The following is a 17,748-nucleotide window of genomic DNA, read 5'->3' as shown; positions in this document are numbered from 1 at the left end:
TTAACTTAAATCCCAAATTTAAAGTCTCTCTAGTCATAGTAGACCAGACATCCCCCCAGCCAAGCTTGAGACAGCCCCAACACCAACCCCCAACTCATTGTAATGTTAATGCTCTGCTGGCACTGTTTATGAGTCCTGGTTGATGTGTGAAGAGTTCGTTGTTAATAGCCAAGCCCTGTTGTCCCACAACAAAGACAAGCTTTGACATTGACCCTAGAAAGCCTCCCATCAAGCCTCCCAAAACCCTTCCTGCTTCCATAAGAGAGCAGAGTTGCATCTGAAAGGATTCCTTTGTGTGGGGGGATGGTGTCCAAGGCGAGAGAGAGCAAGTGAGAGTGGGGGAGGGGTTATGGTGGATTTGTTGACTGGGAAGATGGGATAGGCAACCATAAGTTCAGCAGTAGATCCTTGGTACTAGTGTGTACTTGGAAAAATGCATTATACACCAATTCCTGGTCAAATAATTACACCTGTATGACTTTCATAGGGGAAATTTGGCAAGGTTGCTGGTATGGCAAATGGGTCAATTGACAACATTCGTTGTTTGAGCCTGATGCTCTTCACACAGTAACCTCCACACAAGGCAAAAAGGACATCACATTGTGTTTGTACATCCACTTGAATACCTGAATATTTGAACTGTTCTGTCCTACAAACATGTTGCTATATTGTTTAATATTGACAATTTCAGATTGGTTTGTTTCAACTGGAAATTTTAAATACATACAAATCCTAATATGACAGCCCTGCACTTATGACCTACTTTCAAATAGAAAACATTTGACTAGTAAATAAGGTAAGCAAATGAAAAGAGAATCTTTGAACCTCCATCCAGACATTCTATATGAGAATCGTATCTGAAACCATTTACAAAAAGTAAAAGTATTTATTGTAAATTTGACCCAAACATTAACATTGTATTCATAATATTTGTGTTGTCAACTCAAATTTAGCAATGTACTTTTCAGTAGGGTATTGTTGCTGGATGGTATAACTATATATTTAGAAAACATCCTTGATAATCTGCAATTACTATTTCCAATTACTAACTGCCTAAACTAACAACCAGAACAGTAAAAATACTATATAGGCAGTGTGAAAATAAACCACTACCTACATTTCACTGAAAACTATTAGTATTGTCTTTCATATTGTCTATCAGATACAAGCGATTAGGAAGGGAAATATAGAAAAATGATTCAAATATGAAAGACCATGTATCATCAGTAAAAAAAAAAAGGTCATTTGAGTTGGGTTGAGTCACATCTCTCCACACTGAGCGACAAGGATAGGCAGCTTGGGCTTGTTGTTTGGCCCTGTGGGAACATTCTGCAAAAGAATCAGCGATGAGATGTGTAATGTGCTATAATATTAGGAATCCTATTTAAAACATAATAACATTAATTTATAAGACAATTTACTCAAATGGTTTTAATGAAATATGCAGAGGTCACTGCTAATCAGTGCACCGCATACAGCAAAATATATATATTTTTTACCTCAATCTTTCTCATGACTAACAATCCATCAACAACTTTGCCTAAAAGAAAAAAACAATTATGAACTTCACAAAAGGGTGTGAATGTTAGGGTAGAATATGCCAAATACTTAAGAGTGATATCCTACTTACCGAAAACTACATGCTTTCCATCTAACCAGTCACATTTGGTGCAAGTGATGAAAAACTGACAACCGTTGGTTCCGGGGCCGCTATTTGCCTATTACAAGATAGCAGATAGATAGGAGTGGACTTTGTCACATATTGACCAATAATATGTGTGGAAATATAGCTGCACATGTTAGTCAGTCTCTCTGTCTAGTCTCTACAATTGGTTCCCGAAGCCCTTGGACATTGACACATGTATGTTTTGTATGAGATAAAATGTACAAATTCCCCCATTTTATGAACCAAACATCCTTGAAGTGTACATTATATACAACTAAATTGATTGCATATCTCTTGCTATTAATTACTGTAGAACAGTTTGGAATATCTTTGTTGATTAAATAAGTGCAAGTAATCGGGGTAGCACGCCCATTCCCACTACCCCACCCAAACAAGGCAATCTGACCGAGTTAGACCAGGGGCTTGTTCCATAAAGCAAGTTACTTTCAGATACTTTCCTTGACTTAAGCCTGTTTTATTCTGTAAATGTTTATTATTATTAATTTATTCTGTAAATATTCTTCATGGGACAGGCCCCAGGTCCACATAGGTCACTTGCCTAGACTTCTTGGAGTTGTTTATTTAGGTGCAAAAACTAAATTACAAGACCTTGTGCCTGTGGCCATACATTGGTGTCAGAGTGCCGATTGCACATGCCAGTGTACAGGCACTTTACACCAGTCATCACGGATCTTAGATTGCAAACTAGCATTAATCATGCGCCTGCTAACGAGGTTGCTAAAGGTAGTGATCATGTTAAAACCTTGTTTCTTCTGACTTTTCTTTGAGTCATGAGAAACAAGTAGCCTATACACCCACTACAAAGCTTAGTAGCAGGAGTACAATGGTTAACCTACTATGCCATCTCAGCTGAATTCTTATTTATCTGGGAAGTTTCTGCTCAACATTGCCCAAACTGGAGAAAGGCCTCAGCCAACAACAAAGGATGCAAGGAACAACTTCCACAACTTTCAGTGAAAGAGTGCCAGCAAATAAGACACCAAGAGTTGGGTGATGCGGACGGGTTACAGAGTTGAGGCAGCCATTGAATGTGAAATAGGACTACAACCAATATTAAATATGACTACATTGTAGCTTATGTCACACCATTCAAGGACTATTGAAGCCATACAATAGAACTAAGAATGAGGGATTTTCTAGATGGTTTTGTCATTTCATTGTATCCAGTAAACTCTAAGTGTTAAACCCTACACATACCATGGAGAGGAGGCCTGGTGTAGAATGTTTCATCCGAAAGTTTTCATCTGCAAAGGGACCTCTATAGATGCTGCAAATACCTGTTCCATCACCCTAAATAACAAAGTAAACAACTTAAGACATGCAAATCAAAACTGTACAGTATTGAAGTAACTATGTCCAGCAACAAATTTGTGCTTAAACTTTTTTATCTTGGGCATGCAATAAAATACAGTTCACTAAACGGCACAGTTGTCCACTAGTGGGCAAACTGAGCATGAAAACGAAATGCAGACAAAGTGTATACCTCTGTTTACAAAGATCTCATCTGAACAATAATACAACCAATTGGGCTCTGAAATGGACAATAGGTAATACTGTCAAAGCAACAACATATTTTCTTCTTGGGCCTAAAACAAAGGGTAATTATAAACCCTGTTAAAGAACAGTACTCACATTTACAAAGTCTCCTCCTTGGATCATGAAGTCTTTGATCACCCTACCATTAACAAGGAAATAAGAATGTATTTCAAATATCTAGTCAAATGTAATATTTAATGTTTTACTATAAATATACTTGTACATTTTAAAACTTTTACTATATTTTACTGTTATTAATGATGTGAAAGACTTTTTACCATTTTAATGTCCAAAAGAACAGTTGACAAATGATGAGCTAGACAGTAAAATGATGATGAGCTAGTCACAAAAGTCTGTCTTGTTGAATGTCAGTTAAAGGCAGGGTAGGTAATGTTGCTAAGAAGCACAGTTCCTGTGTTTCTTGCACTTTTTGAGGTTCATGTTGTTTAATTGTAACTTGTTTAACTACATGCGCTTATGGTTCTTCCCTTTGGCACTTATTTGGTTTTTCACAATGTATGCTTCATGTTTTGACTACCTGCAATGTTTGGGGCTATGTCGTTGTTATGATCAGTGACCTATGCACTTTTGTAAAGCTCTCTCTTGGAAGTCGCTTTGGATAAAAAGTGTCTGCTAAATGAATAAATGTAAGTGTTTTGGAGGAGTGGCTTTGAAGGGTAGGGTGGGATATTTTGGTTTGAATCTTTTGGAACTCAATCTAAAATGGCTTGGTCCATAAAACGTACCTACCTTGACTTTAACATTATTGTTACATTGACACTTAAGCCGACACTTATACAATATTGCCTCAGACTTCCAACTATACCTGTGGAATGTGCATCCTTTAAAACCAATGGGGACACCATCTTTTCTGTGAAAATAAAATGAAAAATTCAAGCATGGCAAGATACTATTTGTTAGATGGTTGGCTGGTTGTTGGACACAAAAAAGTACACCATGTCTTCTTAAGGACTTTTTCCTATTATGTTATGTTTCTGATTGTTGCGCAGGCAGGTTTCCCCTATATGCGATTGTGGTATTTTTTTTTCATCCTGTAGTTTTCCAGGTGTCCCCTATGTTCCTGATTGTGCTTGTTGGTGTTTCCCGCCTTGTCTGACTGTGGAGGGACCAGTCAGCGCACACCCATCCTAATTGCCCTGTCCTAATTGCATCACACATCCCTGGTTTAGGAACCCAGTCAGTTGGTTCTCAAGGAGAGGACTCTGGTTTATCCCCATATTGACAGACACAATTGACATGCAGTACATACCTTTTTGTTTTTGCATACAGACATTTCATTCATGTGTAACAGACGTGGTCTTGCAAGTTCCGTCAGAGGCACTGTCCGCTCCGATAAGGAGTCGAACTTACCACCTCTGACTTCCCAAGCGCCACCACTACCAACTACGCCAACGAAAAGCTAGCAATTCATTGACGTGGGTGGCCTGTTAGATACTTGAGGAGTGGGTTTCACCACACACCGGCTACACATGCATACCTCACTTCGTTCAGCATACCTCTTATTTTGTCATACCCGTTTCATGTGAGTAGGTATTGCTGTGGGGTTTTGTTTGGTGTTGTCTAGTCGGTTGTTTTCTGTTAGTTGTTTAGTCCCTGTGTTGTGTTTATTCATCCGAAAGGTATAACTTTGTCTAAAAACACTAATAAGAACTGAGCGGAACTTAGTGGCCTAGTGGTATTTGAGGCAGGCAAGTTCAGTTTAGGGGTGTTTTGGATTCTATCGTTTCATTTCTTGGGTCCAGCTCAGCCCCTTTTCCCTAACCCCTTTACCATGTGTTTAAATTAAACGTTTATGTTTGACGGTAGCTTTGGTTGTCTGTGTCAATTGTTCTCACTGTGCCTTAATTTGCATGAGATTTATGTTACGGGTTTATGTACCCTCCACCCTACTGTAAACTGCTAGAGCCACAGGGTTCGTAACACTGACCATTTAGTTATACACATTTTTCAACAATTCCATCTTAACATTGAACTTATCTTTAAAAATAGGAAGCAGGGCTAATTATTCATCTAAATAACACCCAAGTGTCTCAATGGACTGCCTTTTCTATCATCATATCATATCATTTTTTACACAAGACACAGTGGCAACATGCCTACTAATTTAAGCTTGTGTAAAAGAATGTTTCCAGACCACAAATGTGGTCAAATATCAAAGCACATTGTCTACTTACATCATTTAATTTCTTGTATGAATGAATCTGTATCATGTACAGTTGAAATTAAAGCAATATATGCACCTCCTTTTATATCACTGTAGTCTGTGTATATATGGCATCACTTACTTGAATTCTCCAGTACAGAACTGCCTGTGAATGAAAACATAAAATATTAATGATATTAATGTAATACTAATATCGTAAACATTTTACAAGGAATGTCACACAGTTACAGATGGCACCTATAAACAACCTAAACCCTCAGAGTAGACAAGAAAAAACTTCCCAAATCTCTCAGAGCAAGACACAATGAATCATAGGTCGTTGGTAATGCAAAACAGTGCGACTTGTCTGTCTGTCTTCATGTGTTTTGGAGGGGTGGCATATTTTGGTTAAAATCTTTTTAAACCTTAGTTAAAGTTTGACAAAATTGCCTATCTTGCCTTTAAAAAAAACAGTTACACAAATTAAAACTCATAATTCCATTTCAACACTCTAATCAATTAAGAAGAATGTTCCTTACCGAAAATTCTCTGCCGTCTTGGGAACCACATCAGCAAAGAGTTCAATCTTCATTCGTCCAACTTCCTAAAAGTCAGTTATCAAACTGTATCAACAACACTGTGGAAGGCCCTATAACATTGCACTGACAAACATTACGGAAGGGATAATTATACCATGACATCCCCAGGTACACAAACTAAATATGATATTTAGACAATTACATCCTGTTCCTATAGTCTAAGGCTGAATCCCCCTTACCCCTACCACCTACCCCGAGCCCTTACTTTTGCGGGTTCAGGTAAGCGCTAGTGGTGAGTTTTTTTTTTACATGCCTTTTGCCATATTTTCATCTCAAATTTGTTAAGGGGGGCGGCGCACTTGCACTGCCACTGTTTCAGACTGCAGCAGAAAGCTCCACTGCACTTGGGAAAAATGTTACTGGTGTGGATGCTACCACATTGCTTGATTGCTAGAAGAGATTTGATACTGAAAAGCTATTTAGTATAAAGACACGAAACCAGCACCACAGTAATGAGATATGTAGTTGAACTAGTAATACCGCTACCAGTTAAAAGGAAATAACAGTGCAAGTGTGTAGCTTTTATGTGGTTAAGACTCTTTTGGAACAAAGAGATGGTAGCACATCATTTCATGGCTAAATAAAGATCAACATGAACCTTGAAGAATTACTCAAAAAAAAAGGTTTATAGTAATAAAAATACAAAATATGTCCGTTATGTCCGTTTATTCACCAAATGTTTCAAGAGATCAAGATTAACTAGTTCTGCTACACCTTAAACTGTGTTTACTGCTTAGCCTATATACACCAAGTGAGTTCTCAGTGATCAAACATTTACATATAGTAGAGCAAACAATAAAAATGTCTCACTGTTCCAGAATCCTGGGTGGAGTTATTATGGTTGTAGGTTGAAAGTCTATTCGTTTAACGACTTGCACTATGCTGTGGCTTCAGAACCATGCCTCAAAATATAAATGCAGTCAATACAGTCACAGAAGTAACAAATATAATAATACAAAAACTGGATGCGGGCACATTAGATTTGTCCATCTATGTTTGTACTGACAGTTTAATTATATTTCCAAGCAAAAGAACTATGAGGAGAAAGTGACAGGATTATCTTGTCTGACAAGACAAGCAGGTCATTAAAACATGCCTGAGAGGATAGAAAAGGGTGGGGACACCTGAGAGCAAAACTCTTGCAAAAAGGGAATGCAGGGCGTGTCCAATTGGCTTTATACAGGAAGTTCTGGAGTTAGACAAACAGACCTTTATAAGGCAGCACCCAACACACACAACAACTTCACCTGCAACAGGCAAAAGAAGAACATCTTCCAGCTTGTGAAGTTAACTTTGCAACCTGCTTCTGCATTGAATGAACCAGTAAAACCATCTATGGATCAAAAGTAAGATTTATGACGTGAATTCAAAGATTTACAGGTACTTAAGTGTACATTGCAGCACAATATGCACTTAAGAGCATATGACCTGCATAGGCTCTGTACTGGTAGCTAGATGTGCGGCACAATGTGCGGCACAATGTGCGGCACAATGTGCGGCACAATGTGCGGCACAATGTGCGGCACAATGTGCGGCACAATGTGCGGCACAATGTGCGGCACAATGTGCGGCACAATGTGCGGCACAATGTGCGGCACAATGTGCGGCACAATGTGCGGCACAATGTGCGGCACAATGTGCGGCACAATGTGCGGCACAATGTGCGGCACAATGTGCGGCACAATGTGCGGCACAATGTGCGATTGGTTCCTTGTGTTTTTAAGGGGAAAGTTAAAGAACTTGATTATTTTTAAAGAACCAATCTATTTTTAAGGAACCAATCTCACATTGTGCCGGCACAATGTGCGGCACAATGTGCAGCACAATGTGAGATTGGTTCCTTGTGTTTTTAAGGGGAAAGTTAAAGAGCTTGATTATTTTTAAGGAAACTATTACAGATATAGGGATACCTTTTCAGACTGACAGTCCCATATTTTAACTGAAACTGAGTACAGGCATGTGTATTTGGTTAATTTGATACACTACTAATGGCAACAACAACCATCATCTCTTCAACAGCCTGCGTTAGAGCACCTCTTATTGAACAGAGCGATGCAGACCATACAGATGCCCCTCAAGTCACCAGCTACTCGCCACAACAGCTCAACAATGTGGGCCATCATAGAGCACTGGGAGGGGAGAGACAGCTGTCGGGTGGACAACACTCAGCAGTATCTGTTCATCATGCTCTTCAAAGTTGGCCTGGAAACACTGGTCCTGACACTCTTTAGGCGTAACTTGTATACTTTCTTCATGAATGTCTTCAGCTATTCACTTGTCCTGGTTGATGTTGCATTATTTTTGGCTATAACAATGGTATGGTTCCTCGGGCCTGGTCAGTCCCCTGTGTCGGTGTGTTTTGTGCTTGCACATGGCTCGGATATGTATGCTGCGGTGCCTCTGCCTGTGCTGATACTGGGACTTCTAAACTACTTATTTGAGCTAGGTAACCGTACCTGCCATGGTTCACTTCACAGTGGCCTGCAGAATGTTTTTTTGACCCTAGTAGTGTGGGCCATGGCTTGCCTTTGGTCTTTCCACTCAACAAACATAGATATGATAGAGATTGAGTATAAGGCAGGAAAGTATGCACGAGTATGTAAAATGCAGGACTCAACGTTAATGTCCTTTTTCTTTGTAGGCATTTCCATGGCCATCTGTTTTGTGTTGCTGCCCTTCTACTCAAAGCTGCCCATGTGGCTCAGGGAAGCTAATAGAGCTAATAGCTCTGCAACTCTGAAGAGTGACTTATACTTCAGCAAGACCTTGTTTAATGGGCAGAAAAGTGATGAGAAACATACACTGGTGGTGGAGACTGGCCAGGAAGTTCCTCCCCTTTATGTCAGCCTTATGTTGTGTTTTACTGTTACATGGATTCCTTTCATAGTCATATCATGTCTCTGTACAGTCATGGAGTTGGTAGTACCTTCCTACATCACTGTCAATATGCTTTGGGTGGAGTGTGCCAACAGTCTGCTGATGGGGATTGTATTTTGGTTGAAGAGTGACAATTTAGGCCCTTACATGGATCTTTCTGATGATTTTAATCAGTGGAAAATTTACTGGAACTTGAGTAGAGGGCCAAAACCTGCTGCATACCAAGATGAACTCTCCAATGCTGTTTTCAGTCTCTCAGGTGACCCACTACTACACGTGTGAAAGAAAAATATACAAAAAGGGGGGACTTTGTGAAAATAAACAGGGATGGTTAAATGCATAAATGTAAATGTACACATGAATGGAGCATCGTAGTCTACGCTTCTTTAAAAATATGTTTGTCTAAACATATTTTAACTTCCTAACTGTAAGTGTAAATGTAAAGTGAAAATAACAAAACCAGTCAGTATGATGACTTGAGCGAATATCATTCACGTCTTACTAAAACAGCGGCCACGCCAAAGGGAATAAGGAAATGGTTTCCTCTACTAAAAAATACAATGCGGGGCACGTGAAAAAAGGACCGAAAGACTCGTAGAAAGACCGAGTCGGGAAATGAACGAATCGTTCGTTTCCTCTAGCTACAGTGCCTATGCAGGACACGTGAAAAATGATCCAAAGACTCGTAGAAAGACCGAGTCGGGAAATGAACGAATCGTTCGTTTCCTCTAGCTACCAGTACAGAGCCTATGCAGGTCACGTGAAAAATGATCCAAAGACTCGTACAAAGACCGAGTCGGGAAATGAACAAATCACTCGTTGAGAGGACTCGTTACTCCCGAGTCATTATTAGGATTCGTTCAAAATGAACGAATCGTTCACGAACGACACATCACTACTTCACTAACCAATCAGCATTCATTAGCAGAATGCTAGCGTGTTATGGGCAACAACGACTCACCCTGTAAGAAATCAACTTTCGACCTATAATACATGTTGAACATGCAAAAACTACAATCAAATCGGAGATTTCTCAATGACAATCAGGCAAAAGAGACAAATGTAGCCGTTTAGCTCCATAGACTCTCAATCAACATGCACTAGCTCGCGATCAACCCCAGTGGAACTCTGGTTGAATTGCAGCCAAATTCGGTATAATGGGGCTTGATAGGGAGTCGCATGGCTCTGTTATCCTCAGACGCTTTTTCGAGAAGCCAGCTTTGGAGAAACTACTGCTACACTGTACATAGGCCATGTGTTGTTTTCAATTAAGCATGTTTTAGATAAGGAGATTCATGTCTCTTGTATGTAATGTATTCGTGTATGGGCCATTGCGCCAGAAATAAACATTAAATAAAATGAATAGTAACGGAGTTGAAAAATCTGTTTGACTAATTCTGCAGTTGTAAATAACGTTGGTGTTTTAGAGCCACCTTTGGATCTGTGATGTACTGCAGGTCTGCAGCTTTTATGTGTGTACTGTTGCCGTAACTAGACAGAAGAAGTTGAACAGGAATTAAAGCACTGAGCAATCGCAGTGTTCGTCAGTCCCCTGTTTGACCACCGTCACATTGGTGCCGTGACCCGGATCACTTGGTTAGCGTCAGCTGACCGCCGGAGTGAGTTTAGAGGGGTGAATGTAACCGGTGTGAATCGGTGAAACTCACTCCTCAGGTATGTAGCAGGCCACCCGTGTCAACGAATAGCTAGCTTTTCTTTTGGCGTATCTGGTAGTGGTTGCACTTGGGATGTCAGAGGTGGCAGGTTTGACTCCCGGTGGGAGTGAACATTGGCCCGATACCTCTGACGGAGCGAGACCACGTCTGTTACATGTGCTGGCCCTAAACAGTAGGTCTGGTCGAGTACAAACAGGCGGAGTGTGTGGATGAAACACTCTCGACTCCATCTACTGGTCAAGTGAGTTGGAAGTAAGTAAAAACATATCAATACAATTATAAGCACTGTATTGAGTATTGATTATATAAACGTTTCCAATTATACCACGCAAACTCTTCATTATCGTTTATATCTAGCTAAGACAATTTGATAATGACAATATTGTCTGCTTGAAACAAAAAACAACTGAGTGGAGAAATCCTTCAAACAGATCTTGCCAAACTCATCACATGCCTAGAATATGACAAACAGTAACAGATTTATTTTCCTTCTGAGGTTTAGTCCCTACAGAGTATGAGAAAGATTTATTAACGCGTACCGATGCCGCTCCGTGCTGGGCATGATGCACTCGTCTATCATACATGCTTCACACTCACTGTTAGCAATGGACGTCTGCTCTCACACTAGTAGATGTTTTTATGATACCAGAATAAGGTTAGTTTGTACACGCCCCAATGATGGCTCTAGTTGCTCAGTCTACAAGACCTCTAAGCTAAAGTTCGATTTTTAGACAATCCAGTGCAGCCGAAAGTTCCGTGATTACTATAGCACGTAGAACCTTGCAAACGTTGGCAGTGTGGTGTACTTGGCTACAGTTAGCTCTAGCTAGCTAGCAGTAGACTAGCAACTAGTAGTAGACTAGTGTTAGGAAAAACACTCACCTGACCGCCTATGGTAACATCAAAGAACACAATTGGGTTGTTAGGATTTGATGGCTGAACATTCATTCTGGAGGGTGATGGGTAATTACGTGACTATTCACTCTAAACTGAAAACATGCTACCTAGCGAGTTTCAAATGAAATGCGGTACAGAGAGCTACGGCAGCCGACAGCGGACATCAACTAGCCTATAGCTAACGAGGTGGAAAAAAAGACCAATAGTCGCCATAGAAAATTACATATAATACATATTAAAAGACCTAGACAATACATATTGCATTTTAATTACCGAAAATTCAGTTCCTTAAAACAACCACAAATTACAAAAGAGAAAAGTTTACATTTTGTTAAGGTTTATTGGTCTAAATAAAATATTACAAACTAAAATTCCACACAATGCAAAACATGCTCCAGTCTACACCAAGAACCAACTAGCCTACATTTAAACTGAAAATGAAAAAGTGATGCAAGTCATTTTCAATGGTTGATCTTGAGCACCATGTTAAAAAAACGTTATGAATGGTGGTGTCTACAAAGCACAAACTCAAATTGGTTGTGAAGGAAAAGTAGCGTGGTATGTCTCTTGCATAGGCCAATACACTATGTAAAGTAATGAGGTTTCTTGACATTTATACCATATTCGGACAGGGCAGGAGACAGGTCCTCCATTGTCAACGTGTACTTCTTATCCTAAAGTAGAGAAAGAAGATTATTGACCACTAACCTATAAACGTCACACGTAGTTTTAGACATGTGGAAGGTCTCTGGAGAAGGATTCAATGTTTTGACATGTGGAAAAGTGTTATTTCCAAGCAATTCATTTTGCTTATAATATAAATGTGATAAATCCTGTAAATGCCCAACTGTGGGAATACAGCTGCCAAAAGCTGCACACTTTCACAGCATCAAGAACACAAACCTTTGTCTTATTTCTGGAGCTTCCAGAGGCTGTGCCTTTCATCTTACAGTGCTGCAAGGCATCATTGGCGATGTCTGAGATGAACTTTTGAGCAGCAAGAGAGATCAGACGAATTCTAAAATAAATGGGGGGGAAAACAACAAACATATCAGTGTATTACATTTTATTGCAATGCTAACAGTCCAGAGTTTGGCTATACATGTATACAAAACAAAACTCACATTCGTGGATCAGATGCCTCAAAACCAGCTCGATTAAGATAGTAGCCCGTCACTGCATCTGGAATCTAGTGAATACATAATGAACTGTCAATGACAACTACCAAAAAAATCCCAGTTTATCATGCAAATCTCTCAAGTTAATTCAAGATTTCAATTTAAGATCCACACAGCATGACCAAGCTCACTGTAGGAGTGTAGTCCTCCAACTGCATTAGAAAGTCAGCCAGGGGCGTTGTGGAAATGACAGACTTCACGTCTCCATTGGCAATGCCACTAGGAACATAGACGCCGTTGGACACAGACGAGTCAGATGACGAGGTGGCCATTGCAGCTGAGGTTGATGCTGTAAAAGAAAAGAGTGGTAGCCTACTTATATGTCCTCAAAATGGGGGACACGGCACTGGACTGAACTGGGAGAATTGAGTCCTGTTAACAATAATATGATATGAAACAAAGGCATTTCACAAAAGGTATTAGAATCAGCCAACGCGTGTTCACGTTTTTTCTAGTATCGTCGAAAATGTAATCTTCTAAGTCACGCAGATAATAACAGACCTACAGTATGGTGTTAAAAGCTATAAGGTTTGCTTCCTTACCGTTAGTTACAACCGGGGGGATGCTACTAACATTCGTTGCTGTATTACTGTTTGAGATAGGATTACTAGATGCTGATGAATTTGAAGACGAACCCCCGGTTGTGACAGGCTGATTATCAATGTTCATTTTGTTGTCGTCGTCTCAGCTCGGTAAAATATGCAAAACTGTTAAAACAAAAGTACGATAATTTTAGTAAAGTAGTAAATAGTAAATCATACAATGTTGCAAAGTATGCTAAAGTAACGACAAGATCGCAATCTCTTCCAAACCTTGGATAATCTAACATCAACACTTCCTTGTGCATCGATAAATTGCCCGCCGCAGCCTATTTCCTGAAATGTGGTTCCGGTCATTTAGCTTCAACGTAAACGCTGAACGTACACAAACCTTTTTGCAGGTGGTTTTCAGAAGGTAGGGTTATTATTACCAAATATGATTTCACATGGTCACAATATAAAAAGGCATGGGTAATGACTATATTATAATTGGTAGATAGATTCGTATTTTGTTTGGTTCTGCCTGCCTAAAGGCTCCCTCAACCTCACATTCAAGACTGTTCCACGCGTAAATGTTTTTCCTGCGTCATAGCACAGAACGCTACCTACTACTTGACATGAAACATTATTTAAAATGTGTCAAATTTGTGATCAAATAACATGTGAAATATACTTAAAATATGTATACTGAAAAGACAATTAAGAAAATAACAATTAGCAAGTTGCTGCTTAAGCAGTTGGAGTGGGTGCCCTGACCTGACTCGTACAGCCAAGGCAGGACACGTCAAAACTCTGTCTTCAGGTTGCATATGGCACTACAACAATAGGAGCTATTGTGATAAAGTAATATAACAAAACGAATATTACTGTAACATTTCAGTTACTATTATTTTCAGTCTGCCATCATGCCTTCAGTTGTCCATGTCATTGTGGTTGGTGCTGGGAGCCGTGGGAAGACATACTCAGATTTTGCCACCTTCCATCCCGAACGGATGCAGGTCTTTAAACAGTTATATCCTTTAAATCCACCACCACATCTTGATAAACTATTGACACAAGCTATTGCAAAATCTATATGCTGTGTTGGATTTATACAACTTATTGTCAGTCACGTCTAATTATCATACAATTACATTATTATAGAAACGGTATAATACATTATTTTAGGTTGTTGGAGTGGCTGATCCCAGGAAATTTGCAAGAGAGATACTTCAAAAGCAGCACAACATTGCAAATGAAAATATATTTGAAGGTAAGGGAGTCATACCAAGTAGTATGATTTTATAAGCATTTGATCCTCTAGCCTGATTTAATGTTTGGTTTGTGATGTTTCTTAGATTGGCACAATATAGTACAGAGAGAAAAGTTTGCAGATGCTGTGTTTATTTGCACTCCAGACCGTCTTCATAAGGTAATGTAGTAGTCATCATTATAGAACAAATATGATTAATCACAAAATCTTTAGCACAGGTTAGTTTAGGTAATGTGCTCAAATGGTCAATTAAACACTGTTATAATGTTATAATTGATAGTGTAATAGATGAAATTCTGTTTTTATCATTCTGTTTCAACCTAATATGTACAGGACCCAGCAGTGGCACTCGCAACAAAAGGCTATCATGTTTTATTGGAGAAACCCATGGCTGTAAGTAACACCACTGAATGGTCGGGAAGCTACTGTATGCACAGCTCTTTTTGTAAGAACAAGTAAAACAAGTATGAGTCAGCTAGGGATTTGATTTGCATTTTTGTTGTTGTCATTTTAGGTGTCTACTGAGGATTGCACAGAGATTGTGGAGACATGCATTCAGAGTGGAGTTATGCTCACTGTATGCCATGTTCTTCGATATGACCCAGTGATCCGCAAAATAAAAGTATGTTTATCTTCACCACTTTCCCAAAATTATACAGTAAGAACTAACACATTTGAAAGACGGAAATTGCAGTGAAGTCTTCCATGATTGGTGATTATTTCAAGGTTTCAACTTATTTTGATCAAAATCTATGAATGATTCTGCAGGAGCTGATTGACAGTGGAGTTATTGGTGAGGTGATCCATATCCAACACCTAGAACCGGTAAGTGTGTAACAGTATACGAAATTACAGAATAGTTATACAATTAGGAACTATTTACATGCATGATTTTGACCATCTTATCTGTATGCATCTCTTTAACATTGTAGTATAAATACCAGATGTGGGTTATCAGATATTCTTATGTATTTTATTTTTGCAGGTGGGATTCTACCACTTTGCCCACTCTTTTGTTCGAGGGAACTGGAGGAATGAAGCTGAAAGCTCCTTTGCCCTTTTGGCTAAATGCTGCCATGACATTGACCTAATACATCACTGGGCTGGAGGACGCAGGTAAAACATTTGTAGACTAAAACAATAAACAGTAATGTAGCTTACACAACACACTGTTTCACACTACTTAACTGTGATGTCTGTCCTCAATCGCTCAGGTGTTTGAAAGCATCGTCATTTGGATCTCTCAGCCACTTCCGCAAAGAATGCAAGGTGTGTGTTTTGAGGCTAGTTATTCACATCATCACTATTTAGAGTTAGGGTTACTACCAATCACTAACAGTGATCTTCGAATGAAGTGCATCAACTTTTGTTATTCTCATGCTATATATTACTTTACTGTGTTTTTGTCCAGCGTTGTTAATTTACTTAAGGTAGCTATAACCACATTCAATTCTAGCCACCAGGTGCGGGAGATCGCTGCCTACACTGTCCTGTGGAGGGAGACTGTTCATATTCTGCTCGTAAGATCTACTTGGACAGAGTTAAGCAGGTCCTTGCCATTTATACATAAATGCCTCAAACTAAATGCCATTCTGCATTCATTGATAGACTATTTTCAATCCATTCATTTACATTTAAATACAAACTTGTAATGTAATTGAAATAATTACTTGATCATGAATACATTTGTGTCTTAGGGTCATACGGGTTGGCCGGTGTCTGTAATATGCCCCAGCTCTCTCCCAGACATTGAATCTGTGACAGATGCCTTAAAGACAGGGCCTTATGGACGCTGTGTATATGAATGTGATAATGACGTTTGCACCAACCAAGTAAGAATGTCTTCAGTCTGGTTTGAAAATGTTTAGTTTGATACTTTCCGAAAGATTAAAATGCAAAAGCAAACCAAACCAGTATGCACACATCTTAAAATGTTGGTTAAAAGTTAATTTGCAGTTATGTACTCTCTTCCTTTCACATTCCTACTGTTATTTCATCTGTACAGGTTGTAAACATGGAGTTTGACGGTGGTCTTACAGCATCCTTCTCCATGGTGGCATTTACAGAGGAGATATGTCAGCGAAGAACAACCATTTATGGTAGCAAGGTTAGACTTATACTGTATATTCTAACAACAGTAATATATTAACTATGTAATTGCAGTGAATGTATACATGATGTGAAGCAATGTCCTAGGATATGTTATTTTTCTCTACCGAATGCAAATCTTCAAGCAATCCTGTATTACTGGCAAAGCAGGATCCTCAAAATAAACTGCAGTATATTAATCCTGCAGGGGGAGCTCTCTTACAATGGTAATGAGATTAGAGTGTTTGACTTTCTGACTCAAAGAGCCACAAAGCACAAATCCAATGTCCCAGGGCACTTCGGTATGGGTGGTCATAGCGGGGCTGACTATCACTTGGTAGATGCCTTCATCTCTGCTGTGGCGGTAAGGCTGTTAATAGTCAACATATTATCAGCACATCAACACCTTGCTCTTCTACCTCTACTCTTATGTTCAACTTAAACAATTAGATAGTTTGAGTAGTTAATAAAGTTGTAGGTAAACAAAGATATATTATTTTGAATGTCATTAAGAAAGGTTTGGGCATTATGTGTCTGTCATTGACTTAGTGTGTGTTTGTCTACAGAGTGGAGATGCATCCTTGATCCGTTCAGGTCCAAGGGAGACTTTGCGAAGCCACAAACTGGTTTTTGAAGCAGAACGCGCCCGTTTGGAAAGCAAGGTGGTGTTCTGTGAGACTGACCCATGAGTAGAGGAATAGACAAGGTGAAATGCAGACAGTAAATCATCATGATTATAATCAACGACAATGATTCCCATCCCCACTTGACCAATCTGAATATTCTCAGGATAAATGCACTTTATTGGTTTAATGTAGACCATGTTATATTTAAATGTGAATACATATAAAAGTAACATTCTGTCATCTAATTCATTGAAAAATATAGTTTTTGATGCCTCAATGAAAAATATGGCAATTTACTCTTGTTGTTTGGTGAGTCTGAGTTCATATGTTAATATTTCATAAAACATCTTAGATACAAACAACTGACAAGAAACAACAAGGGACAATTGTCAAGTAAGAATTTAGATGGTACAAAAAATATAACTCTATTCTTTGCCTCCACAAATGTCTCTATTGTCAACTTAAAGTCAACATTAAATCAAATAAAAGGGATTCTTTCAGACTAATGTTTTTAAACAATCTTTAACAGAGGTACTCAGAATATGGTTTCTCCACCATAAAACAATACAGAGCTTTTCTGTTTCTGGCTCATCCAAGGCCTGTTTGAGCACTCTCTTATCCCAACCCCA

The 17,748-nt window shown here is 39.1% G+C and overlaps 4 protein-coding genes across 12 annotated transcripts; 2 read left to right on the top strand and 2 right to left on the bottom strand.

Annotated features, from left to right (window-relative positions):
• Positions 1 to 866: 866 nt before the first annotated feature.
• On the bottom strand, positions 867 to 11,600 carry ppih (peptidylprolyl isomerase H (cyclophilin H)). Of its 3 annotated transcripts, none has more exons than XM_047041170.1 (9): positions 11,422 to 11,600; positions 5,927 to 5,991; positions 5,530 to 5,553; positions 4,050 to 4,094; positions 3,320 to 3,362; positions 2,885 to 2,977; positions 1,631 to 1,718; positions 1,500 to 1,540; positions 867 to 1,329 (listed from the first exon to the last, which is right to left on the bottom strand). In XM_047041170.1, exons 1-9 carry the CDS (start codon positions 11,485 to 11,487, stop codon positions 1,261 to 1,263), a joined length of 534 nt encoding a protein of 177 aa, XP_046897126.1. In that variant the 5' UTR covers positions 11,488 to 11,600; the 3' UTR covers positions 867 to 1,260. The 3 variants fall into 3 exon arrangements, with proteins under 3 accessions (XP_046897126.1, XP_046897128.1, XP_046897127.1); XM_047041172.1 differs by lacking the exon at positions 11,422 to 11,600 and adding an exon at positions 6,797 to 7,003; XM_047041171.1 differs by lacking the exon at positions 11,422 to 11,600 and adding an exon at positions 6,192 to 6,216.
• si:dkeyp-100a1.6 (probable G-protein coupled receptor 160) lies at positions 7,173 to 10,222 on the top strand. The gene is made up of 2 exons (XM_047041140.1): positions 7,173 to 7,332; positions 8,006 to 10,222. The coding sequence occupies exon 2, from the start codon at positions 8,039 to 8,041 to the stop codon at positions 9,143 to 9,145; it is 1,107 nt and encodes a 368-aa protein (XP_046897096.1). The 5' UTR covers positions 7,173 to 7,332; positions 8,006 to 8,038; the 3' UTR covers positions 9,146 to 10,222.
• LOC124481223 lies at positions 10,368 to 17,415 on the top strand. Of its 5 annotated transcripts, none has more exons than XM_047041114.1 (14): positions 10,369 to 10,791; positions 14,050 to 14,151; positions 14,321 to 14,405; positions 14,491 to 14,564; positions 14,739 to 14,798; positions 14,920 to 15,027; positions 15,174 to 15,230; positions 15,391 to 15,521; positions 15,620 to 15,674; positions 15,862 to 15,954; positions 16,103 to 16,237; positions 16,411 to 16,512; positions 16,702 to 16,857; positions 17,060 to 17,415. In XM_047041114.1, the coding sequence occupies exons 2-14, from the start codon at positions 14,059 to 14,061 to the stop codon at positions 17,180 to 17,182; spliced, it is 1,272 nt and encodes a 423-aa protein (XP_046897070.1). In that variant the 5' UTR covers positions 10,369 to 10,791; positions 14,050 to 14,058; the 3' UTR covers positions 17,183 to 17,415. The 5 variants fall into 5 exon arrangements, with proteins under 5 accessions (XP_046897071.1, XP_046897070.1, XP_046897069.1 ...); XM_047041113.1 differs by lacking the exon at positions 10,369 to 10,791 and adding an exon at positions 12,910 to 13,030; XM_047041112.1 differs by lacking the exon at positions 10,369 to 10,791 and adding an exon at positions 13,485 to 13,568.
• LOC124481250 (transcription initiation factor TFIID subunit 10-like) lies at positions 11,757 to 13,501 on the bottom strand. Of its 3 annotated transcripts, none has more exons than XM_047041167.1 (6): positions 13,427 to 13,501; positions 13,157 to 13,321; positions 12,746 to 12,903; positions 12,561 to 12,625; positions 12,340 to 12,454; positions 11,757 to 12,110 (listed from the first exon to the last, which is right to left on the bottom strand). In XM_047041167.1, exons 2-6 carry the CDS (start codon positions 13,281 to 13,283, stop codon positions 12,021 to 12,023), a joined length of 555 nt encoding a protein of 184 aa, XP_046897123.1. In that variant the 5' UTR covers positions 13,284 to 13,321; positions 13,427 to 13,501; the 3' UTR covers positions 11,757 to 12,020. The 3 variants fall into 3 exon arrangements, with proteins under 3 accessions (XP_046897123.1, XP_046897125.1, XP_046897124.1); XM_047041169.1 differs by having other exon boundaries at positions 13,250 to 13,321; XM_047041168.1 differs by having other exon boundaries at positions 13,250 to 13,462.
• Positions 17,416 to 17,748: the final 333 nt, after the last annotated feature.

The sequence above is a fragment of the Hypomesus transpacificus genome, chromosome 18 (assembly GCF_021917145.1).
Source record: "Hypomesus transpacificus isolate Combined female chromosome 18, fHypTra1, whole genome shotgun sequence".
NCBI lineage: Eukaryota > Metazoa > Chordata > Actinopteri > Osmeriformes > Osmeridae > Hypomesus > Hypomesus transpacificus.
This window is presented reverse-complemented; position numbering and strand designations above follow the sequence as displayed.